The sequence below is a fragment of the Uloborus diversus genome, chromosome 1 (assembly GCF_026930045.1).
Source record: "Uloborus diversus isolate 005 chromosome 1, Udiv.v.3.1, whole genome shotgun sequence".
NCBI lineage: Eukaryota > Metazoa > Arthropoda > Arachnida > Araneae > Uloboridae > Uloborus > Uloborus diversus.
In genome coordinates, this window is record NC_072731.1 from 128,215,680 (window position 1) to 128,243,166 (window position 27,487).

General features: G+C 31.7%; 1 protein-coding gene across 1 annotated transcript; it reads right to left on the bottom strand.

The window, feature by feature from the left end:
* On the bottom strand, positions 1–27,487 carry LOC129232049 (tetraspanin-7-like). Its single transcript, XM_054866288.1, has 7 exons — positions 27,302–27,487; positions 24,482–24,670; positions 19,416–19,586; positions 15,660–15,797; positions 15,024–15,107; positions 12,204–12,282; positions 1–2,126 (listed from the first exon to the last, which is right to left on the bottom strand). Exons 1-6 carry the CDS (start codon positions 27,377–27,379, stop codon positions 12,211–12,213), a joined length of 732 nt encoding a protein of 243 aa, XP_054722263.1. The 5' UTR covers positions 27,380–27,487; the 3' UTR covers positions 1–2,126; positions 12,204–12,210.

Here is a 27,487-nt window from a genome sequence, read left to right on the forward strand (position 1 = left end):
TTCACCAGCATATTTATTTTATTTATTCTAAAGATATAACAAGCATAATCATTTAATCTGTAAGCTATGAAAAGAGAAAAGTGATATTCCGCTCACACAGAATCAAACATCAATTTTTTTTCCCATAAGAACACCATTCATGCACACACAGTAATTCTTTGCACTCAACTCCATTAACCTATCTATAAATATTTAACAATTTTTATTCATGTAGCAATTCCCAGCTTTTGTTCTGCTAAAACTTCAAAAACAATAATAATGATGATGATTAAAAATAATGATAGTGTAATAAAAATAACTATAGTATTTATTTATTTATTTTTGTGTCTTCTGGGCTGCGTTAGGCTCTGAAACATTTTGCAGACGTGTGATCCCCCCGATACAGCATCTAGTCTTTCATGGGCGGACATCAATGGCACCAGTAGTTTTGATGCCCAGTTACATTTAGAGAGCCCAGATGGAGGCATCCTGGCTCTCAAAAACAATAAGTTGTATAATCGGGGGAAAAAAATTTCAATTTTAAAACCTTTGTCAAGTTTTTGAAAGTTGTACTTAATTACCTATTTGATGCATTCTACAAATTTATTGGCTGCAGAAAAAACATCAACATTGTACATAATCATGCACTGCTAAGAAATAAGACTGAATCAAAAAAATTATCAAATAAAATGCTTGTTCATAACCCTTTAAGTGTTGAGTTGATGTATAATCGAAACAAAGTATTTTGAAGAAAAAAAGATTACTAAAAGTATATTATAAATTCAATCAATTAAAACTTGTAAGTTTTATGCTATATTATTAGTACACCCAAACCTGTTTTTATGTGGTGGATAAGGACCGCATAAAAAAAAATTGCATTAAAAATTAATGTTTGAAACTTCACAAATAGCTAGAAAAACTTTTCGCGACACAGTTAAAAAAAAAATCTCACATAGAAAATAACCCAAAATGTTATATTTAAACGGAATCAAAATAAACCAAGTGATGATAATTTTGCCGACCGAATAAGGAAAGTTTTGGGAATTCACAGTGACTTCCCATCCGGATGTCCCTGTCGTCACTTGAAGATATTGTCTCGTACTTGTTTTATAAATAATTTTCATGTACCACACACACAAAAAAAAAAAAAAAAAATGCACAAAAACAGGTTTGGTTGTATTTAAAATATTGTCTGCCCACCTTAGTACAAAATTTACTTGTTCTTATATCCATTGTCTTCAATCTCTATAAAGTTTTATAATTTGGTCATGAGAAGTAAACTTTTTTTTTTTTTTTTTTGGTATTAAAGTTTGTTTCTGGGATTTTATCAATTATACTGTTCTTCTTCATTTACAATATCAAGTGTAGAGTTTTTATTCTGATTTCCATCCCATACAAAAATATTTTTTCCTCTTCTAGATATTTTGGCATTGAGTTTTGTTACCACTAATTTCCTTCCCCTTCTGACAGAAAAAAAAAACCTTTCTAATTATATTTAGCTTTCTATGCAGCTGCAATATCCACATTTAGCGCTTTATAATTTCTTTACTTAATTATTTATAAGTGTTAGAAATCATGCTGATAATGATTCTGAATTTTTACAGGTAAAGAAGTTCAAATCTTTTAAATTCTTCTTGTAAAAACACCATACAGCTGCTTTCATAGTTGCTTCAGATAGTTAAATGTATGTTTCTTAGAGATCAACATGCATTACACAGCACATGCTCAGATACATTTGCAACAAAAACAGATAAATGAAGAAACATCGCTTTATAAAGATTATTAATAAATGCATACAAACAATGTTTTTAGGTGAAGATAAATTTTCACTCAAACTTTTTAAACTATTTGAGAATAATAAGGCAAATAAAATGTTAAAAATTACATCACATAAAAATATATTTTCATTTCTTTTCAATATGGAATTTAAATTGTAAAATACAAGTTCTTTGACAGACAATAGCACAAATATCACATTTGGAATAAGAACAGGATAAAAGTTTAGTAAAATGCAAAGAATTGAATAAAGAATAAATGCTCATAAAGATTCTAATCTTGTGTAGCAAGAACATCAAAAGCATATTTTTAAAAAGAGATTGTGATAGAACATCAAAAAGGATGTTTTGCGAGATTTCTGCAGCAAATTCCTGAAAATAAAAAGATACATTAAAATTTAAATCACTTGAAGAATCAACAATTAAAAAAACACAAACATATACAACCATCTTTAATTTTGAAAGGTGATTTTTCATTTTTATCAGAGAAACATTTGAACAAATTTTGCAGTATTTGTTGCATCCCTATTTTTAACATTCCATAAACTCCAGATTATCCATGGTCTTTCACATTTTGAAGGGAAAAGAAAATTTCGGCAAAGATTAACTGAATGTAGATAGTTGCACCCATTTCAACTTCACAAGTGTAAGTGTAAGTTACAGTCTCTCTCTCTCTCTCACCCTTTTCTGTGGATAATCAGTTTGTGGATACCGTATTTTCAGGAATATGCAACGCACCCATCATAAGTGGCACACTGTAATGTTTGTATAAGAAAGAAAAAAATCTACTTTATGTGGCACATCCGAAAATAAACAATCCAAAGGAAAAATTAATAGTAAAGAAAACTAGAATGTAAGTTAAACAGATTAAATGTTCTACATGTGTTTTTTTTTTTTTTTATAATAAAATTACTTATAGCTTAGGACCCTAAATCTGCCTCACACGGACTTCGCCAAATTTGGGATTGTTACTGAAAATTTCAACATGGCAGAAGTAAAATCATCAAATAGTTGCCTTAATAGATGCTCCTCACGTCGCTACTGCAGTCAAGGCACCTTAAACTGAAATTTTTGGGAAGATAAACATTCTCAATTCGCCGATTGAAATAGGGAAGTTTTCGATTTTTCAATTTTATTCTTATATGATAGAGTAACATGTATGAACATCATAGGTGAAAAAATTTTTGCGATACAATAAGTAGTTTTTTTTTAATTAATTTTTAAAGTTCAAGCGCTTGTGACGTCAAATGGCATAGGAAGTGACGTCATGCGCTCTTCCGATAGGGGAGAAGCCGAAGGTCACGCATTCGACATCGAAGACTAAACGTAAAAGGCTTATCTCCTCGCATTTAACTCCTCGCGTTTCAGGAACATTAAACCTCTCATCCTCTTGGAAACATTCGAATATCATCATTGATGTTACATGAGGAAGATTATTTAGATTGTGCTTTAACAAATCCGGTCTCCATAGTGTGTTCAAAAGGATTATTGAATTTCTGAAAAATAAAAATATCACCGCACTCAAAAAGTCCCTAGCGAAAAGGGATCTTCTGCGAAAGGTTGCCCATTCGCGCCCTGTGACGTAGGCTCGTGACGTTTCAGAAGAGCGCACTTTTGCGCATGGATTTTTAAAAATTCATTAAAAATCAATCACGGTGTTTTAAAATGCAGAGATGGTGAATTTTTTAGCTTTGAGGGTCAATTAACAATATCCAATAGCCAAAATATGAACATTTAATAGGTTGCAACTTCCCTATTCCAATTTTACCGAATGATAAAATGAGAGCATGCACACATTTCAAAGATACAAAACATTTAATGAGATAAAAACTAGAAATCATTTTCAAATTTTTAAAGAATCTCAATGTTGGAGTATTGTCTCCAAATTTGTAACAGCAGCAAAATTTTCTGAATGAGGAAATTTTATGGGAGGTCACAGTGACTTATCGAAGCAACCCTAACTGCAGTAACAGCAGATCCAGCACCTATCTGCACGTTTCTTGTCTTTATGACAAGATTTTAATTGTGAATTATGAGTTTTTATCATTACGTGATTTAGGAAAACATGGAGAAAATAAATAACTTAAAGCCTATGATGACATAAAAATTGTGGGTGATAGAAAATGTTAAAGCTTATGTTAGGAACACTATATGGCATGTTTCATGGGGTAAAATCTTATTCACCAGTGTTATTTGTAACTTAAGGAAAACGTAAGATATAACAGAAAATTATAAAAAATTATTCTTACTAACAGGAATGAAAATCTTCCGTGGATCAGCGATTTTCCGCTTTTTGTATTTTTTCTTTTATTTCCACGGTTTTTAGGTTTTAAAAACCAATTTTCAAAGACGGCATATATCAGTTGCGTCATTGGTGAGACAACGTGAAATAATATAGGCAAATGTCAGAACTGTTGGCTAAATGATGACGATACCATGTCGTTTACGATACAAAAAGCAGGAATCGTCATAATGCCGTGTACATTAGGGTGGGCCGAAATAAGCCGAAAAATTTTTTTTTTCGAAATCAATTTTTGGATAGCGCGCAAAAGTTGCGTAGTGAGCTAGTTAGCACTCACAAGAAATTTCTTGGATATTAAAAAATATCTAGCCGGCGCTATTTGACACTGAAAAACCGAAAAAAAAGAGAAAAATGAATTTTTGTCGAAATTTTTTTTAAAAAGCTAAATTCCAAATATTTTGCTGGAATGCACCGAAAATGTTATATAATGAGCCAGTTTGAACCAATAAAATGTTTCATTGATTTTAATGAGCATTTAACCGCTCCTTTCCGACATCAAAAATTGGAGAAAAATGAAAAAATATTGAATTTTTTTAAAAACGAATGTGAAAATTATTTTTCAAAATTAAATCATAGACTAATTAATTAAATAGCGCCATTAATCATAGTAATTATTATCACGCAATAGTATCGTACATTTTCGAGAACTACATATATAGATAATAAAATTTTAAAAAAGAAATCTTCAAATTTGATTTATAATACCTCATGCATAATGAATATTATATTTTGGAATAATATTGTCCCTTGTTATCAAATGATGGAAGTTCTTTCCTAGCTTGAAGTTTAGCACGAATGTATCCATCTCGTGCACTTTCACCACGAACTTTTTTTGCAGCTTCGGTTATTAGTTTCACACAACGTTTCACAGCTTGCGTGTGACAGGGAAATTTCTCGAAAGTAAACTCTGTCGAATGTTCTTTGCACATTTCTTTCCATTGTTGGTCTTTTAGATGCATTGCAAGAGGTGGCTCTGTTACAACACAGTTTGCCCAATCAACTAAATCAACGGCTTCAAAATTGAGTTTAGGACGCTCAAAAAATCGTACACCATCCGAGCTCTTCTTCTTATTTCTAGAGTTCAGAATGCGCCTAACAGCTAATTCCCGAATGTATTTTCTTGAGTTAAACAACATTGTCAACAGTAGCTGTTCAGGATGAGTGAAATATGCATTACTTGAGAGAACTTTGAAAATTATCTCCTTAACGTTGTCTGGAAACTGCCTTGCAAGAGAAATCATTTTCCAAAAATGTTGGGCGCGGTACTGGCAGTTCGGTTTCATTTTTATTTCAAACCACATTGGAGCATAAACTAAAATTACATAATTTACAAGCATTGTAAGGTTTTCTGATGGAGTTGGAGTGCCTATATACAAGCGTAACAAACGGTTTGTAGTTGTCAACCATCGCGCATGACTGACTGAGTTTGCCTGGGCTACTGTCAGCCACGCTTGAAGGACAACTACCATCTTTTACGGAAAGACAGATTCTATACAAATATTGTTGTTCAGTACTTAAATTTTTTATATCTTCCATGTCCAAAACAAGAAGATTGCAGTCAATTTTATCAAATTTGACCACCGGATTTTTTTTACAATCTCTAAGAAGTTGTTCGATAGCTCCAGAATATGAATGTGGCCACTTTGTGCAACCGTCCAATTCCAGTATAAGATGCCTCAGTGGCAACTCATTGTGCACATTGGACACAAGAGAGGACCCCTTTAATTGCTTAATTCCCTGCTGTGGAGGTGTAGAATTACAGCATTTCTTGTCGGGGGGTTTTGTCTCTTAAGTGGGTCATAAAGTCGAGAAGAAGAAATGGCTTGAGAAAAAGAAGAATACTTGCGTTCAATTCCTTAATCAGTTAAAAGGACTTCAGAGGATTCACATTTTTTAATATTCAAGGGCTCTATTTGTCAAATATATATAAAATAGTTATAAAATAATCTTAGGAATAATAGAAATAGTTGAGTGCCGTTTATTATCCAGGAGAAACAATTGGAACCGAAGATTAAAAAATTAGAATCTTATGTAACTATTTTTTATTTGAGTGTGTGCATTTTTTAAAATTGGTGTACAAATGTCGCATAAAATTGATTGAATTTTCACTGTTTTTTCTAAGTAACGTATTGCGTAACATTTCAGTACTTACTTATTTCGAAACTACTTTTAATTTTTTTTTTCATTTTTTCGATGTTTCAGTCATAAAGGAGCGTAGCTAAATATTCTACGAAATGTATAAAAGTCTTTGAGGATTTCAACTAATTCACTGACAGATACTTCTAATGTTTGCTGAAACTAGCTTCAAACTTTTATTTTCGACCCCCCCCCCCCCCCTTTTTTTTGAAAAAAGTGCATTTTTGCCCCTTTTTTCAGTTTTTCAAGGTCAAATAGCGCCGGCTAAATATTAAACAAATTTCGCGAAATTTTTTATGGGTAATAACGGGCCCATATAGCAACTTTTCCGCACTATCCAAAAACAGATTTCCAAAAAAAGTTTTTTCGGCCCACCCTAGTGTACATATGACATTGTCACAATGTCGCGAAATCGATCTAGGAAAATATCGGTATCAAGCCATAATGGTACAGTATCGTTTACTTCGTCGGTACCAGGGATTTAAAATCTTCGGCGGATTCGAGATTTTCCTTTTTTTTATATGCTAGCATTTCTACAAGTAAAAAAGAATAAAACAAATTTTTCTATTAATATTTAAAAGACAGCATAGTATCAATATATATGTATAGTTTCGCTTTTTTTTTTTTTTTTAATCTAAATTTTAAGCAGTGCAATTTTTCCTCTTTTTCTTTGGGCTGTTTTCATCCATGTACTAAGCAATGCCTTATTACCAAAAATTATTAAGTCTTAAGAGATTTTAAAATTGAATATTGTTATAAATTGGGCAAAATACAATGTGAATAAAATGTATGTTTTTAATAACATACATAAAATTAGCCAAACAAAAATTATTTCATTCATGAAAAATAAGTTGTAACATAAAGAGGCACAATGGAAGCAGATGCTAAGGTCGTTGGAGACCACAGCCAACTCAAATTCAACAATTACTTCTTTTAAAAATTATTATTATTATTGAACTCATGTTTCTTTAATGCTTGACAGTGAAAACAACCATTTAATTAAATTCTCAAAATATGCAGAGATGTTAGTTTTCTTTGAATGTTTTCAGTACAGGTTTTAAAATAACAAAAAAAGATTCTAATAATGAATTATGTGGCATTTGTCTGATTACAAATAGAGGAAGATGACAAATTGACTATTGTGGTCTCAGATTTTATTCAATATAAAAACAACAACAAAATTAGAATATCAGCAATAATTAAAGAAAGAAATAACAATGTCAAAAAAGCACAAATGGGTGCCAGACATGTCTGGCACCCATATCTTTGTCCTTTCCCCATCCATTTTTTTTCTATTTTGCATACTTTTTTATTTTTCCATTCATTTTTATCTATCTTGCTTTGTTTATTTTTAACTTTTTTGTCATGTTGACATTATCCCCCATTTCTTCTCTTCATCTTTATTTTTTCCTTTTCCGAAAATTTTGTTTTTGATCCTTTCATTTCCTGGTGCTTTTTTTTCTATTCAGCTTTTCCTTTCTTGCTTTTCCCGGTTATTGACATTTTCTTTTTGTTTAAGCTTTGGCTTAATCTTTGTCCAATTGAATTCTTTCTTTCGGCTTTACTGTACCTCTTGAGAGAGCTCCTGCCCTTTGTTTGCATTCCTGTTGGTTCTTTATTGGTTTATAATTTTCTCATTGATGTTTGGCTAATCTGCTATTTTATCTTTTAAGCTGTTTGCTTATCTAGTTCTTGGCTTTTCTTGGATGTCTTTTCATCCATAAGCTCATTACTTTTTGCATTGAAAAAGGCATTCCCTGTAACGCTGAAACATGTCTGCACTCTGCAGTAATCAGCAATTGTGCTTTTTTGACATTATTTCTTACTTTACTTTTCAGCACAAAGGTATTTATCTTATCAGCAATAATTATTTAATAGGATCGTTTTTGCAAAGGGTACACGGGAATTCTCGAAAAAAATTAAAATAATACAGAATGGCACAGCTATAGCAAAGTTTTGAATATTCAAGCACAAATTATGTGCTTGATTAGAACAACAAGATGCAGCAGCTTCTACATTTATTATTTTGTATAGATCCATATGCAATTCTAAGAAACAAAATTCACTATGTTTGCCTATGAATTCAGGGTTGGGTTTGTTCCAGGACAGTGGAAAAAATGGTAAAAACGGAATAGAACAGGATGAAACCAACAGAAAGCAAAACAGATGTTACAAGTGTAAAGACATTAAACCAGCATAAATTCTTAGAATAATTATCTTAAGCAGAAAATAGATGGATGACATCATTAATATTTCTGGAAATTATTTTAGGAAAAATGTACTATCTTTAATTACAAATTTTAAGTTTCAGATTTTTGTGGGTAATGTTTTTTTAGTCCCCCCCCCAAAAAAAACTATAAAATATATTACAGTATTGATGATATTATACTAATAAATATATATATATATATATTGGTCCACCAATACAGGGTGTCCACCCTATTGGTGGACCAATAGCTAATTTCTAAACTGTTAAGAGATAAGACTATAGTTCCAATTGGAAAAAATCTTTAAATTCCGTAAGGAATTAAAATTTATGAAATTTTTGTCAAAAAATCAAATTCTGAAAAAATTACAAAATCTATTTTTTTTACAGTCCCCCAGTCCTATCAATGATATTTTGTAAAATATTCTTGACACACTAAAGTTTGAAACTAAAAAAAAAAAAAAATCACTCTTCTACAACCAAAATTGACTGAGTTATAAAGTTTTGAAAAGTCAGGGTGTTTGAAGATTTTATGATGTCAGGAAGAGAGCTTTTAAATGCGAATTGACAAAATGTGTTAATAGGTTTAGATTTATTTTAAGTTCTTGTCATCAGGAGGCAATATTAGTGGTTGAAAAGGCTCTGTAAGTACTATTCATAAGATCAAAGGTTAGTTTATGTTTAAAAGTTTTTTTTTTTCAATCTTATTTGTTTCAAGAATATAGTTTTCATATGTGAATTTGATTGGAAAACATATTTCGTAGCTCAATTTATGTAAAAGGTTATCAGTATTTAAATTTACAGAGTACTGATAAAGGGTAAAAAAGTATATTTAAAAGAAAAGGAAAACCGTAAAAGCCTGAATTATTTAGAACTTCTGTTATGGTATTTCAGAGGGCAGACGATAATTTTGTAATGCTAATTTTTTTTTCTTTTTATGCATTTCATTTAATGGTTGTAACAAAAGTTTCCGGCCAAGAAAGAAAAAAAAATTGTACAAACGATATAAGTGGTGGCTTGAATCTTTCGTTACAACATAAATTCTTTTTCTAAAACAATGCTAGACTTTAGGTTTTCTTAAACTTAAATATTCTCGTTAGTTTTTTTATTTCTTTACTCTTTTAGAAAAACTGATTTGATTGCTTGCCGTGTTTCATAAATTAACTGACAGGTGGCAATTTTTTTCTCATTTCCATTTCATTCCATTTGTAGAAACAAGAAACTCAACGAGTAGTGTCCTATTGCAACTCGTGGTTGCGAGTAACATAATTTGAATTTAAAAAGTTTAAAAAAATTGAATTTAAACTGTCTTGTACCAAATCACAAATTGCGAAAGTCTATTCATTGGGTTTCTTTTTTCCACAAATGAAATGGAATAGAAATAACTAAAAATTTGCACCCATCATAATATTATGACTTAATTTTCTAGAATAGATAATACGACGTATATCGGTAAAAAAGAAGTGGTGATTAGGATGTGGTAGTCAAGATAAAGATTTTATGGTCGATATATACCAGTACATTTATCAAAAAGATTACAGTCGAGTCTGGACTTACGCGAAGGATCCGTTCCAAGACCCCTCGCATAAGTTGAAATTTTGCGTTGTGGAAAAGGATTTACATAAAGAACTGATTTTTTATTTTAAAAAAGCAGTATAATTCAATATAAAATACTGTTACAAAGCACAAAATGATTGATCAACTGGAGATAGAGAAATAACATAAAACAGTTCCTTAAGTACAGTTTGTAGTAACAATAAAATTCAGCACTATAATAGTACTGAGCAGTAGATACAGTAATTGTATTTATACTCGTCAATTAAAAAATGAAGATGATGATAATTTATGATGCACGATCTCATATTGTTATCAGGCTTCTCTTGACAGCGCATGCACATCAGGGGTAGTTGTGATCCGACAATTCGGAAAATTTTGGGCCGACAACCCATTCTAAAATTAATAAATTGTTAGAAAATGGCTTTTTTCAATGATTTTTGTAAGCATGTTTGAAGAGTTTTTACGGGAATCTGAGCTTCCTCATAGTTTACGAAAATTTTACTTGAATCCACTATCTGCCCGACAGATGAAGAAAGACTTAATCTGCTCTTTACCGAAATTATGCCCCCGAAAATTTTCCTGTTGTGGGCGAGGAATTCACGTAAACTCCAAAATTCGTTACTCCTAGGAAAAACTCGCCTTATAGCCATTTCGCGTAAGTCGAATCATGTAGTAGCAAGAGTCGACTGTATTTACAGCATATACTGTCATGTATTTTTATTTCTGATCAACCTTATATGATGAGAATTAGAAATCTAGAAATTTTGTATGAAGATGAAGTTTTGCTTTTAAGTGCAATATAGGTGCTTTTTCAGAAAAAAATATAATTTTACACAAAGAACCCCCTTCCTTTTTTTTTTAGTGTAAAGTCTGCTTGAGTTAAGCCCTGAAAAAAAATTATGAATAAAATCAAACCACAGATTATTTATACTATAACGACGAAAATTTTACTCCCTAAATAAATAATAAAAACCATGGTCATGGCAATCTGAAAAATCAGAGCAACAACCAACTTTGGTTAAAAAATATTTTTTTTTTTTTTTTGGAACAAAAAAATAGCACTTGCTAAGTCTTTTCAATGTTAATATTGCCCCCTGATAATAAGAACCAAAATAAATTTAAACCTATTAACACACTTGGTCAATTTGCTTACATCCTCTGGGAAGCTATCTCTCCAAAAATCGAGTTAATGATAATGTTAAGTGGGTCCGGATTTTACGACAGTTTTTTTTTTCATATAACTCCGGTTACAATGACGCTTGGAGTTGCGCAGACGGGATCAAATATTTCTTTGCAATTGAAAAACTTTCAGTAAAATAATGAAGACATCTGGAATTGTTTGTTGTAGGAACTTCGGACTCTGACAAGAGATTTGACCAGGCATGACACCCTGAGAACGGTGGGGGGTGAGTAGATAAGTTCTGAAAGGTACAGGTTTCAGACTTGGACAAGATGGACAATATAAAGGAATTAAGAGCAGGTTGATTGTAATACTGGACCAGGGAAAAAGCAAGGGAAGAGGAAGACCATAGCTACGTTAAGCTGTAGGTGGTCACAACAAGCTTCTCCCATGTGAGAAAAAGAGATAAGGGGCTCCTCATTGGATTGAAAAGGGAAACACGACGCTTAAAGTGGATAAAAGGATTAGAAAGGGTTTTTTCATCTTTGCTAGGTGTGGCTTAGCCGTCAAAATCTAATCAAATTACGGACAAAAGTGAAGAGTTTTGAATTGGTTTCTTTCTTGCTGCTTGCTGGTAATTTTGTGGAAGAAGGAGTGTGACAAATGTTATTCAAAAATTTATCAAACATTTTATTGGAAATTATTGTAGCATTGAGAAAAAAATAAGTGAAGTTTATATATATATATATATATATATATATATATATATATATATATATATATATATATATATATATATATATATATATATATTCGCCAATAATTCAAACTTACATTAGTTAAATTGAATTAAAAACATAAAAAGTATTAATTTCTTCATTAAATCTTCATTAATTTTACGGTTAACTAATGTAAATTATGAATTTTTTAACTATTCCAGTTATGACGTCGATTTGGCTATGATGACACTTAGTTGACAGTCTCAAAGGTGTCGTGATAACGAGGTTCGACTGTATATGCTAAGTGTCATAAAACAGATCTAGAAACCAGTAAAACTCTAAAATTTGGCGAATTATCTGCAATCTCTGGGACAGAATAAATATGACATAAAAGGAAAAGAAAACTCACATGCAGTTTATGCCACTGGTTCATACTTAGCCTTTTCAATGTATTTACCAAGGCAACCAGCCAGGCAGATTCCAAATATCTGGAAGATAGAATAAATTTCATACTCATTAAACAAAAAGTGTATGGACAAAAAAATATTATTTTTAACTTTATTATTATTAAAGTACAAAGCAAGAATAATTTATCTTATTTCCAGCTATTCTGCTTTGTTTTCTTTTCTCTTTTTTTTTAAAGACATTTCTTAGGATCAACAAAAACAAAGAAGATTTGGCTACTAGAAGTAATACCAGGTTAGATAATTGATGAACAACAAAAGAGTTCTTACAGTGAAGAGACAAGAATTGATATGGCAAATGCAGAATTGTAGATAAATGAGCTTATGAGCTTACTAAGCTCATTCGGCGTATATGCTTGAATACTGGTATTAAAATTAGAGTATGTTTGACATTGGAACAAAATCTTGGAAAATGACTTTTGTATTTTGTTTGTTGGTACCATATTCTAGCAATTGGGCTTTCTGACGTATTTATGCAATGCACAAGACAACATTCTGTAGACCTACTTGATAGTTTTTTAAATGAATGCAGAAATCATGGTCAAAGACTGACTAACTCTAATTTTGAGCCAGGAGTGAGAAACGCTGAGGTACTGACAGACATTGAGACTGATTTTGCAAGTCATCTGTTGATGTCCTGTGCAAGAGAGAATTACAGGGAATGCTAGAACATATTTATGTTATTTTAATGAATGAAACACCTATTCATTGTGAACACTATCATGCTCCAGGAGCTATTTATCATGCCTGGGGAATGCAAATTCTTTACAGCTGGTATAGGATTTATTGTAATCAGTTTCAACTTGCAGCAAGAAAAAACAAAGGGATTAGTAGCACCTATATCTTCATTGTGAAAGAATATAAGACAGCTTGGTTAACAGCACCCCTTCATGTGCATGCATCAATCAATGATTTGAAAATTTTTCAGCATCTTGTAGCATACAAAGAGGAAAACTCAGAAATATCAACTGCCCACAGACAAACTCCATTTTTAGCACATCAGTGAGCATTTTGTACCACTAGCTCAATTTCATTCAATATTTGAGTGAAAAAAAAGCAAAAGATGGTAAATGTTTTTCATGAGAGATCGTGAGGGTGAATCACTGAAGTTCGGCAGAGTGCAAAAGGAGGAAGGATATTGACGGGTTCAGGACTAAACAATATGCGTTTTTTTTTTGTCAAAAAACACAAACATGTTTTTTTAGCTTATTATTATGCATCGACAAGGGATTTCTGCAAACTGAAGACAAGCATAGGGAGCTAAAAGATAGCTACCAGTGACGCTTCAAAAAAGCAAAGAAACTGGGAGTTGTGAATGACAATGCAGACCATGGCATGACTCTTATTGAAGCATTTGCTAAGACAATAACGAAGAACAGAAATAGTATCTTCTTCAAGTGGTCCAAGAATATCGAAAAAATTAACGAGGATTCTGGAAAAATGCACTTCAAAGTTAATTCCAGGCTTAATTAGTAAGTTATAATACGTTTTGCGTGTTTGATTTGCCTTTCATATTATCTCTGGATTTGATTAGCTTTTCATATTTTTTCTGTCCATGATTTGTTACTTATAATTTTTTGTAACTACATAATATTTTTTTCACAAATTTAAAAAATATGTAAAATAACTTTACAAGTAATTACGCATTGGCAATTGGACATTTTTGTCAATATTACGAAACTTGAGTGTGGCTGCACGCGACCTCTAAATATAAATATATTTTTCAAAAATTTTATACATATTATCATGGTATATAGTGGCATAAAATAAGAGGTTAAGATCGAGAGAAATGAAAAATTAATTTTTCCCCCAGATTTCGGAAGCGCCCTAATAGTCACAGAAACAGGTACATTCCAGTACTTAGGTCTATGTCTTGTAATTCGACTTTTTTTTGGAGGGAGGGGGGTCTATACAATAATTATTACTGTGCTGTATTATATAATAGCATTTTGAGTGAGAAAACAGGGCACACAAGCAGGGGCATGCACAGAAATTTTGGGGCTCATCATAAATAACTTTTCGGGCTCTCTCCGAATTGATTACCCTTACCTCCCATCATATATTTCACTTCTCATTTTATAAATCTCTGGTGCCTTCAGGCTTGGGTCCAGACCAACAGGTGTCCCTTCTCCCCCCCCCCCCCCCTGCTCCTGTACACAAGTTGCTCAACCTTAATCACAGTAGCATTTTAATTGCCTACCACTATGGTTAAAACATAGGATAAACTTTTTAGTTTAAAACAGATAATAATACATAACCTTTATAAACAAGGGCTTTTACCAAACACTCTCACATATCTATATTTTTCTTTAAAATATCCACATTTACAGTTAAATTTTCAATTCAAACCAAAGCCAACTCATATGCTAGAAATTCATTTACAAACTGTCATTTTAGGCACTAACCATGCAGTCAGCAGAAGGATTAAACTACACTTGATTCATTTTGTTAGTACTTATAAAATTAAATAATGAATGTCTACATGGTAGTTTGTTTAACACTTAAAATACACCGCCAGCTCAGTTATTCCAATAACTGAGCTGGCGGTGTATTTTAAGTATTTCTGCCTTAGCCCTGGCTTTAGGGCGGTAACTTACTACAAAATACAAAGTTTGTTTAATGTTTTACATGGTAATGGAAGTAAATTTTACTTCATTTTAATTCAAAATTTGTTATTACTACAGTTTTTATACAAAAAGATTTATACAAAATCATTTCAATAAAAGTGTGTAAAAGAAGAATATAAGTTTTAATTTTTACTTCACCTGGAAAACTGAGAGCACCAAAGCCCCACCAAATATAATTCCCAGATTGTGATTCACAAAATCAACAATATTACTGTAGCAGCCCTAGAAAGAAATCATATGCATTTAACTCCAAATAAGACAAATACATACTACTTTAAATCAAGCATGAAACAAGAATGCACTGATTATTTAAGGCAGAAAGTCAAAAAAGACAAGCAGAGTTGCTTACTTATGCAAACATAAAATTCAGCTGCAGTCAAAAAGAGATTGAACTTTAAAAGTGAGGGAAACACATTAAAATAAAAATAGCACAGTGCAGCCTGCACTGGCAACTAAATTACCTGTAACAATTGAAGGAGAAAAAACTCCCAAAGTGTTGGTTACCAAATAATTTTTTGCAATTGGAAGTAAACAATGTAATCAGTGATATCAGAAAAGTGGCCACATTCAATACTGATATTTCATGCACAATTTTTTGCTCGATCAGCACCTTTAACACATATCTTTCCATTCTTAAGCTCAAATGATCAAAAGTTAAGTATCATTTTTTTCAATAGAGCATATTAGAAGCTAATAGAAAAATGATATAGTTATTAGGATCAGAAAAAAAATCATCAAACAGGAAGCATCTATTCTAATTACTCAGAAACTTACGGACGTATATATTTCCGCTTCATCTTCCAACGGAGCATTGTGGCAGTGGCTCTTGTCTCGACAACAGCTCAGTGGAACAGATCCGTTGTTCCACTTGCTGTACCAATCTATGTAACTGTTTACGCCACAACATTTCAGCTGTAAAAGACAACAAGTTTGAAACAATTCCCCACACAATTAGGTATTTGTTTAGTTGCACTCCATCGCGAACAAAAATTGAAATGTCTTCAATTGGGAAAAAATCACAGCTTATCTATCCCAGATAACAAAAATGCATTCTATCTTTTCAAAAATGTCACAGCAATACATTGAACAGTTCTAATTCATTGTATTCTCAAAAAAAAAAGAGCATACACACTGGAAATATTTTTGCCCACATTGAGTGGATGTATAGGATAAAATCAAGTATTTAACAGCTTTGGAAGAGAAATAAGCAGTTATCCTGTTTCATTCTAACTATCATTTTTATTTTAAGTATCATTAATTACATAATCATTTTGTGTAAGACTGAAAGTATAATTATCATTTTAACAAATATGAAAAACGAATAAGAATTAATTTTCAAATTAAACTGACCTATTAAGTGTGCTTTGAATACATACAGCCCATTTAGCCTGCACGACCTCTATTTTCAAAACCCTTGGTCCCAAATGCATACTTCCAGTTATAAAAGTGGTTTACGAATGAGGTGCAGAGTTCAGATATTGAAAGTTTGAGGCAAAAAAAGAAAACTAGTGAAAAATATGAAACCTAAAGACCCAAGGTATCTAACTCATATTTAGGGAGATAATCCAACAACAACAAAAAATTTTTTTAAACATTTGTGATCCAAACTCAAGGAGATGTTCTAGTTCAAAGTTTTAAATAAAGCAAAAGATGAGATTAGAACTTATTGCCCTTTAAAAAGGGCAACAGGTTATCAAAATAAAAATTTAAAAAATTATATTTCTCATTGTTATTGAAAAATAAATGCAAACGTTATGCTATGATGCACAAAAACAGAATACAAAAGCTCGTACAGTTTGAAAAGCACACTCTATGAACAAATATAATTTTAAACCCTTGCTAGCCACTTTATTCTCCCCCAAAAGGTGTTATTACAGCCTGTTAGTTCAAAATGTAGAAACGATTTACTACATTTAAAAAATTTTGAAAAAAAGAGTAATTTTTTTTTTTTTTTTTTGGCACAATGGAAAAAAAAATCAGTATTGTAGTGTAGAGTATAATATCAATTAAAAGTTCACATGAGGAATAAACAATTTTAAAACAAAAAAAAATAGTAAAAAGGGAGCAACAAGGGGGGGGGGACTATAAGCTATGTGGGGGTACTATGTGGATATACTCTTAATTTTTAACCTAAATTTTAAACATTGATTTCGATAAATAAAATCACTCTTATCAATACAAATTAATTTTTTTTCACATTATTTGAATTTTGTATAGCGTTAAAGCCCATAGTGCACTCGTAAAGCTTCCTAAAAGTGAAGCCAAAACACCGAGGCTTTTAAGAAACAGATTTAAAACTATATCATTTTGTAAAAAGGATTTTTATATTTTTGTACTTAAGATAGGAAAGTTCTCATAATATTTACCTTGCGCCCCTTCCAAAATAACTTCCAGTATATGTTACTAGGGGCCCGTCCCGAAATTGTTCGGGTTGAAATATTATCTGTCTTAAATAAATATTATACGGTTTTTTTTTTTTTTTTTTTTGTTTTAAAATATCATTGTATGCAACATTTTTTGTTATTCTTTTTTAAAAAGGTTTTGAAACAAATTGATTCACTTCTCATACCTTATCTAAAGAGACCAAACTTTACTTCCCCCGTGAAAAATATAATCTTCCCCAAAGTGACGTTGTACTGCACATAATTCTATGTTTGACTTTCAGGTTTTATGATGGTGATGACTTAAAAAATTTTCATTATAAATTAATATTATTTATATTAGGAATAGAAATATGCGAGGAGCATAGGATTTTGAAGAATATTCCTGACTGACTTGCTGCTGGTACAGTAAGAATAATACTCTAAATCATATTAGTTCATATTGATTTTACTTGGGGCCCAGTTCCATTGCGTATACAAGACAGATTAAAATTTTGCAACAAAATTATTGGAAAACCATCTTTAATTTTAATAGAAAGAATATGGACTATTAAAGGTGTTTTTAAGATAAAGAGATCATACAGAGTTCTTAAAAGGGGATGACTTTAAACAGGTTTGAGGTATATTTGCACGCGTTTATCAAGGGAACCACAGGAATAGTTTGATAAGAGTCACCGGCAAAATGCAAAGATGACACCTTTCACAATGTTATCCTAGGCTTCTATATTCAAACAGTGGCTCATATAACATCCGTTCTACATTATAGGACATACCTTTTGAAGACTTTCCAAATGGCACAGTTTTTTCTTATGAAACGTATAGAGTCTTTATAAAGGGAGACATTCAAAGTAGTTTAAATCTGGAGTGGTCAGTTTTTCCACCACAAAAGTAAAAATGCTACAATTTAGTAAAAAAACAGCACACACATCCTTCAGTTCCACCGGTATGTCCCAAGGGCACCCATATAGAGGGACAAGGGGGGGCTTGAGCCCCCCCTCCCCTTAGAAATGAGAACTTCCTTGCTTTTAGTGCTTTTTTCTTTGCAAAAATGTATAAAAATTTCTTAGATCTGTACTAAAATCGGTTTCCATGGGAAAATATTCTGCTAAACCATGGGGAAATTTTTTGAGCCCCCCCCCCCTTAAAACTTTGCATATATGCGCCCTTGGTATGTCCATAAACATTTATTTGCGTTCTGGTATCACAGGCAAGTCTCTGATCGATTTCTAATTACGTTGTGTGATCGGAAACATACTCATTCAGTTGGTTGCAATCATGTATCAATCTTGTCCAGAACATAGAAACATACAAAATAAACCCTCTCTCTATATAATATTAGTATATATAGAAAACCTCAAAGAATGGCCCGAAATACATGCAAAACTACAACTTTTAGAAACATGAATTATCACTGTCTATCTGCATTTCTTGAATTAAAAAACTAATTTGCTTGAAGCGAATCCCAGTTATAATTCATATGAATAAATTTTGATGCAATAACATTCCGCAACTCTAAATGATTCGCAATGTCCAAGGCTAATATAGTGTTACATGCATTACTCTTTGCAGCCTCGAATACATGTAAAGGTTTTGACTAATCTCATGTTCCTTTTTCTTTTAATTGTTTCTATCCCTTAGCATTTAGTTCAAATGGAATCTTAAACTCTTTTTTCATTACAATTGCAAGACAATCAGCGTATGTGTTTGCATATATAAGAATAGATCAGTACGAAACATAAACTAGTAGCGAAGACAAACTAATAGTTTTAAAAAATAATATAAGTACATATATGCATAATTTATTGTCTACGTCACTCAGTAAGAATGCACATTTCATATAGTGAAATATTTTTTTAAATAGTTGCAATGGTTCGGGAGATGACCTCGAACATATAAACACACAAAAATCCACCCTCTTTTTATAATATTAGGATAGATTGGTGAAATCTTTGCAATAAGATTTCTATGAAGGCTTTGTCCCTGGTAATATTATGCATATGCTCACAAGGTCTAGTAAAATCTACAAAAACTTAAGAATACTGGGTTGTTGTTCAAACACAGATGTCTTTGCCATCTTCATTAATGCAAAATTGCTCTTTTATCTTAACTTGAAAATGATACCAGATTTTTAAATAACCATGAAACTAACGTATGACTGGAGCAAATCAATGTCTTTGTCTCGGATGCCACCGTGACCATAGTGGGAGATGCTCTTGTTCAGCCCCGTCTCAAAGCCTTGCCGGATTCTATCACGGTATATGTAAGATGTCACTCCAGCAACTATTTCGAGCACAAGCACCACGGACAGGAATATTGCAAGCTGTAGAAAAATATTAATGATTTAGAGAAATAAGCAACTGTTAATGTTTCTGTGAAAAAATTAGGGGGTAAAAAAAGCTTTTCATGAAATACTCACTCAAATCTACAGCTAAGAGCCAGAACAGTCTAATTCTGGTCTACCATATTTCAAGTCACTCATTTGATTATAGGAATGTAACAATTACTCAGTCATAATCGCCCACTTTGCCAATTATTTATAATCAGCCAAATTTTGCTGATTAATCGTTGGAAAAAATATTTTTAAAGTAATTTATTTTGCAACATTTATTGACAAAAAATAATTTTCAGCAAACAGTAACATGTGGTATGAAAATGTACAGAATAAAAACAAAACAAATAGCTTAGAAAGTACATAAAACTGAATGAAATATTAAAGAATAATCCTCAGAGCCAATATTCACATAACACTGTTATGAATATCTAAATTCAATTGCTTTGAAATTGCACTGCCAAAAACATGAGTGAGAAAATCCTCCCTCCCCCATTCCAACCACATATTTGAAATAAATAAAAAGTTTTTCAATCCATATCAAGACCATATTTATCCGATCCTAGGGCCCCCCCCCCCAAGGTCAAGACTTAAAAATTTTCAGAGGCCAGTGGCCACCACTGTTGCCAAGTTTTGAAGTACAAAATGGGAGGGGTAAGGAGGGTTAGTTTCCAAAAAATTCCAAAATCCCGAGTATTTCCAAAAGAGACTTATTCAATCCCTTTTTTTTTACACATAAGAGGCAGTGAGAAGCAAAGGGATGCAAGTGGACTATTTTAAGTTTCGAGTAAAACTCGTTTAAAGATCAGATCCTAGGTAAGCTTTCATTGAACTTTTTTTCTAAATCATGCTGTATAGCAGAAATTACCAGGGCTACTAGTACAATCTCTTGCCCTAAGACAGAGGAGAGGTTCACTTACCATTTGTACTGGTTACCGCCAAATTTTAAATTTCACCACTTGCATCCCTTTGCTTCTCACTACCTCATATGGAAAATTTAAATCAAAATAGTCAAGCAATAGAGTCATGGTTGTTTGGTTTAAACCATAGTTTAAACCAAGAGGTTCTTTCAAAAAAACCATATGTTTTTTTTTGGGGGGGGGGGTTTCCAAAATTGTTTTTTTTTTCAAAAACTTCGTTTTCCCCCAAATGTTTTCTTAAATTTTATATATAATTGAAAAGAGTAAAATCTAATTGATGCAAAGTAACTAGCACAGTTTTATAGATGAATTACAGATTTAATTAATTTAGAAACTTGCATTTTTTAAGTTCATGCAAGTTTGCTAAATAGTTTTTCTTTTTTGAAATCAATGCAGCTTTCCTATTAGGTACATAAATATACAAGGCAGACCAACCAAGTTCTAAAATTACATGAAGAAAAAATCCAAGTAGCTCTTTTTTTTATTTATTCAATTATCATAATTTTTCTGTCTTTTGCATTTCAAAATAGTCCAAAAAGCATATTTCAACCAAAACTTCATTTACTACCTAATTTGCTTGATTACTAGATTATATACCATTGAAGGGATGTGTAGTGTATAGTACAAGTTTTAACGCTAAAATATTTAAATGACAACTGAAAAAAATAACTAAAGAAGTCCAAGAACACTTGGAGTAGGCATAAAATTGTGCTTATACCTGCTCACCTTTTGCATCCCCAATAAATGATGCAGTCAGAGCTCTTATAAAAAAAATTACTGGCAAATTTTCACTCCTCAAAAAACTTTTTTTATCCCAATATTATAAAAGAAGTCTCATGTATGAGTGGAAGAATCAATAAACATTAATTTTTATAAGTCTTTGTTATTAAAATACAGGGTTCGTACTCATTTTCAGAAATTAAATGAAGGAGTTTTGAAGGAGTAAAATGAGATTTTGAAGGAGTAATTTTGAGCTATTCTAATAAATTTTGTTTCTTTTTTTTCAACAGATTTGAATTCCTTTCACCTTTGTCACACTTTACCTTTCTCCTTCCCGTGTCACATGCCTTATTTTTCATAAACATATTGTTATAATAACTGTGTGATGTCAATTTTTGGCACCCTCTCTTTCCCTTGTCACAATTTCATGAGCCCATCTCCCCTCAAGGCATGACATCCCTTGTGGATGACTCTTTACAATGTCAAAACTGCAATTTACTAAATTGCTTTTTTAACAAAATCACTTAATATAGTACATCTACTAATCTATTTTTTAATACTTAAGTATTGAACAAACTGACTTTTGCTACTGAGAGTGTGGCGGAGTTAAAAGCAATAATCACAATACTTGACAAAATAGCCAAGCACCATTTAAGCATGATTTAATTCACTTACGAAATGTCTTAGTCATCTAATAATATTTTCACATTCAACTTTTATGACTTTTATAACCAATTTGAAAATCACATCCTAATAAAAAAAATATATATCAAATTACTACATAAAAATTGCTCTTATACCTTCGCCCCTGTGACGAAGTTAAGTTGTCAATCGAAGTATTTTAAATTACTGTCATAGAGGATGATTATGTAGTCTTGATCTAAAAAAGAAGGAGTTTTGAAGGGCCCTTCAAAAAATTTTCCTAAATGAAGGACTATTGGAGGAGTTTTGAACGAGCGTATGAACCCTGAAAATACTAGAAGGTCGCCCGTCATGGTATGACGGGTGAAAATTTGCTTCTATGTACATTTGAATGCAGTGATCGCCTGTTTGGTGATATTTTGGTAGTTTAAGTTAATTTTGGCAGTTTAACCCTAATTCCAGTGGATTAAACATTAACTCCAGTAGATAGAGGTCATCGCTGACTAATTTTTACGTTTCTTTATTCTCCTAAAATGATAGTCTTACCAGTAAAACAGTTAATCACAGGAATGAGTTAAGCCTTGTCACAATAAAGCATTTTCCTGTATGTTAAATATTACCAAAACATATTATCAAATTATCATACCTTGGCACGAGTTTCATTGTTGAAACACGCAGGTTAAGCATTGGTTTCCTAGAAGCGAACACGCTTAGCGTCGGCGTCGTTCCTCGCCGAGGCGAAAACTTGATTCTATTGCTCATGCGCGCCCGAGCCAATTCGGCGTTCTGAGTGGTCATGTCGGAATCCACTTGACTTTGATTTCAGCGTTACGTCGATGAGCGACGTCGAAGATCGGCGATTCGCTTCTAGGAAACCAAGGCCTTACTTCCTCATCGGCTATTATTTATATGAGAATGCTAAAGGAGTATTTTCATATGAAGGCTTTTAATTATTTTTTTTTCTTTGATAAAAAATTTGTATTCCTAAATGCATTAAACAAGGAGAAATAATGTCTATAATGGAAAACATATGGATTTTCTTAAAAACTACTTGTTCTGTTTCTATAATTGTTGTCATTGATACATTAGGAAATAAATTACATGATTTGTAATATTTTTAAATCTTCAAACAAAATATGCATTGATCTATTGATTTTTAAAATTCTGTAATGTACATCAGACTTGTGATTCATTTGTAGATACTGCAAAATACTTTCCATGTTTTAGAATACGTGATTTTAATTTTACTTTTTTTATTTATCGTAAATCGCTGATTATGAGGAAATTAATTTACAAGAATGTATTCTAGTAATTTGTAATTAATGATGTGAATTATCACAGTAAATTATTTCTTTGATTATTTATACCAAGACCCATTTACGTATTGTATTTTTTACAAGGTTCATACTCTTCCAGACAAAATGAACTTCAGGAGTTTTCAGGAGTCAAAAGCAAAATTTTTAGGAGCAATATCTCGAGCAGTTTTTACAAGAAAATTAGTTTCAGTAACTATTAATCTACTTTGCTGTCAAATTTTTAATTGATTAGTTTTTTTTTTTTTTTTTTTTTTTTTTTTTCCCCCACACACTATTCAATCAAAAAAAAAAATTGGATTCAAAATATTTGAAAATAACAGGAATACACAAAATATTAGATATATCGGCATATTATCAGTACTAAATATACTACAAAATAGCAATAGCACTACTAATTAGCAACATAGAAAATATGCTTAATAGCTGTTGTTGTTAACACAAAAATTAGCACATGCTCTTGATTCGTTCTCTAGTGGCAGTTACAATCAGTGACCGTAATGGGAATGTTTGAACAGAGTAACAGGTCAGTCGGTTCGAACACACCCCACGTCTTTCCGAAAAGCACTGGGTGCTCTGTATATAGTATGAGAATTTTGATTGGTTGCCAGCGGTTCAATATGGCTGCCTAAATGGAGATGATATGGAATTAAAATTAATGATTGTTGTTGAAAATTATTTTCAGGAGGAGAGGGGGAAAATCAGGAGGTTAAAACAAAAATTCAGGAGTTTTAAGAGCCCTTAGAAGAAAAAATAAAATTTCAGGAGTTTTCAGGATTTTCAGGAGGCGTACAAACCCTGTTTTTTATAATAAAGATTTTCATAGGATATTCTCCTATAGAAATCTCTACGTATGAGGAAATGAAATTACAAGATTTGACTGTTAATTATTTAATTAATTACGAAGAAATTAGGTACAAATGTGAATATTAAACATTCCTTTACAACTGATTGATAAAATCTTCATGATTTTTCTAAAATAAAATTTTATTTCTTACAAATAGTGTTTAAAGTTTAAACCAAAAAAACCTGGTTTAAACAAAAAAAAATGTTTTTTTTTTTTTTTGCTTTTTTTCAAAAAAAAAACATTTTTTTACCTAAAATACCCTAATTTAATAAATAATGCAACAGAATTATGAACTATCAGCAATAGTGGGGGGGAGGGTCATTCTTTTTTCCAATTACAATAAATTTCCTGTGGGTTTCAGGCTTTTAACAAAAAGTAGACAAAATAGTCATTTAGAATGACATTAGCACTGTAAGCTTCTGAAAAAAAAAAGAAAAAACTCACCATGTAGAGTAATACAGATTGTCCTTTGACAGTACAGCAGCAAGCAAAAAATCCTGCCATCACAATAAGGGCTCCTGTTCCTATGAACACATACGGAATTGTTTCATTGTATGCATCAGACAGCTCCATCAAGTTGTGCAGGGAGATTTTCATCCATAGTCCAAAAGCCAGTAAAATAATTCCAGCAGCCTATAATATAAATAAAACAGTCACACTACCCTTGAAATGACAAAACATAATATTTTAAACAAAAAAAAATTAACTTTTACTCAATAAATCCTTAAAAGCAAGCTTGAAAAAAATTGTCATTCCTATTCAACATTTATTATCAAACTATTGCAAATTATTCAGAAGCGTTTTTAAAAGATTCAAAGATATCAATTTAAATTCATCATTCTGGAGCAGTCTCTAAAAAATTACACCTCTAGTCTATCTCTAAACATCAATAAAGATCCATCGTGCAACTTGATTTAATGTCCAATCTGCTTTGAATTAAAAGTACAAGTCAAAAGATACTAAATGAGTTCCTTTAAAATGAAACTAAGTCAACTTAATCCTCACTATATTATTTAAAGACATCGAGTTAAAAAATTCAAAAGGACAAGAATAATCTGCATTCATTCTCAATTCTGCAGTATGCTGCTAATAGAATCATAAATATAATGACATTGCATGCAGCTAATAGTGAGGCCAAACCTTTATTCCCTGAAGGCCGCATCTCGTACTAAGATGAGTGTCACAGTTCTCCAGAATCTTATATCTTGGCCACCAGCAAATAACAGCTCGTTCATGGATGTGCTTTCTTTCTCCAGTACTTTTCCTTTCTTTATGTGAAGGTGTTGCTGTGTTGCGGATGGTAGCCTACCCTACTATAATGGGTTCTTATGGCATGAGTTGACTGTGGAAGTCAAACTTTACACCAAGTTACGGTCCAGTTGGAAAAGTGAGGGAGCTCAGCCCAATTTGATAGTCTTGCTGCACAAAAGAACAACCACCAGCAGAAATGTCAAGTGAAAGCGAGTAGAGTACCACAATGAAATTAGCATGCTTTTTTCAAATACATTTGCTCTTTTTTTCAGTATAATTAATTGGGGGAACCTCAAAATTAGCGACCAGCATTTGTCACTCCCCAAAAAAATATCAAAATAGTCAGAAAACTATGAAAATTTTCTGTGAGCAATGTTCGTGTGTTGTCTACATTATCTGGGTCTGCACAACAGCTCTCACAAATGGCATTTACAGATTTTAATTTTTAAGTGACACACATGTTTATAATCTACAGGTAAATATGTTGTCAAATTTGAAATGTCATTTTAAAATATTGCGTTTGATGTAAAAACAAAATTATTAGAAAATAGCACACAATTCGACAATAAGCATAGCAAATAATTACTGTTTCTTTTCTTTCATCATTAACCGACTTCAAAAAGGAGGCGGTTATCAGTTCATACCATATGTATGTTTTTTTTTTTTTGTTTGTCCACTCACAGCGTCTTACCTAGTGAACCGATTTTGATGATTCTTTCTTTAGTGGATAGGAGATGGCTCAACTTAGGTCCCATTACTTTGTTTGACTATATTTGTCCTTTACAAAAAAAAGTTATGGGCAAAAAACCATAAATTTCATGCAATTTCCCTATTAAATGATTAAATATTGTAACGAAGTTTGCGCCTACCTTCCGTGGATAACGGTGGCTCAGTGATAGAATTCTCGCCTTCCACGCGAGCCACCTGGGTTCAAATCCCGACTAGGACAAAGCGAATTTTACTAAGATTTCGTTTCTGCTGTTTCTCGAATGTTCTATTGATTTCTGTATCTTTCCTAATCTGGAAAATTCTGGCATTTTCTCAAGTGGTAAAGATACATTTTTAGTGTCAATTGCTTAAAGTTTAAGATGTGCTTATAGTTTTTTTTTTTTTAGTATGTAGCATTTTTAGGAAAAAAAAAGGGTAAAGTTTCATGATGGTAACTTCTTACTTTTACAGAAATATATACATTTACACTAAAAAGGATGAAAAAAAAAAATTTTGGAAAAAAATAGAACCGACTTCAAAATTGCTCTAAAAGGGGAAAAATAATTTTATTCTTTAAACACCATCGATAATACTTTTAAACATAATTTTTGAAGTTGGCGCAAAAACGATAGAACAGATCATTCACCGCCATAATTCAACTACAACTATAAATTTTACCAGGCCTAGTTCCTTTACTACCACATATATTATGCATTGATAACAGCATCTTTGAGTAACGATATAAATGATTCGTTTCTAACTTTCAATGATTTTCTGAAAAAAATATGAACGAAGCATGGTTACACTGGATTTTACGTTTTGTTTTTGTGCCAACTTCAAAAATTATGTTTAAAAGTATTATCGATGGTGTTTAAAGAATAAAATTATTTTTCCCTTTTTAGAGCAATTTTGAAGTCAGTTCCATTTTTTTCCAAAATTTTTTTTCTATCTTATAATCCTAATTACTAAAAGTAAATAAACCATGTCTACAAATGATATACACTTTCTAATGAAAAGAGCTTTAAACTAACAAGTGAACTGGATTTCAGTTAATTCTATCCACGCACGATACGTTATAATTTAAGTACTTATTTGGAAGTAAAAAGAAAATAAAACCCGAGAACAAGCAATGACACCTTAAAACGCCAAAAGTAACATTATATTTTTAATCATCATAGTGCGTTTGAACTAACAGAAACCATGTCTATACTTAAAGGGAAACAACCTGTTGTTCAACTGAAGTTTATCAAGGAAATCACAGCTGTTAACTGCGTCAATTCTGAAAAAATAACTTTATCAACTTACCCAAAATACAACGTTAAATACTAATAACATTAATTTCATACATGTTACAGCAGCAACCGTTTGAAGCCGACGAGTCATCTTAAAAGAATATAAATTGAATGTTTATTTAGAATGTTTAAAAACCACTACGAAAATAAATCGAAACTTCTCGCAAAATACACAACAGACGAGACGTTATCGATAAAA

What these genes read in the sequence shown, in the direction of transcription:
- LOC129232049 (XM_054866288.1), bottom strand. Translation starts at nt 27,379, where the DNA reads ATGACTCGTCGGCTTCAAACGGTTGCTGCTGTAACATGTATGAAATTA. An exon ending in AATCTGTATTACTCTACATG is followed by an intron (nt 19,587 to 24,481) that starts GTGAGTTTTTTC and finishes ATTTTTCTACAG; the next exon opens with CTTGCAATATTCCTGTCCGT. An exon ending in TGGTGCTCTCAGTTTTCCAG is followed by an intron (nt 12,283 to 15,023) that starts GTGAAGTAAAAA and finishes TCTATCTTCCAG; the next exon opens with ATATTTGGAATCTGCCTGGC.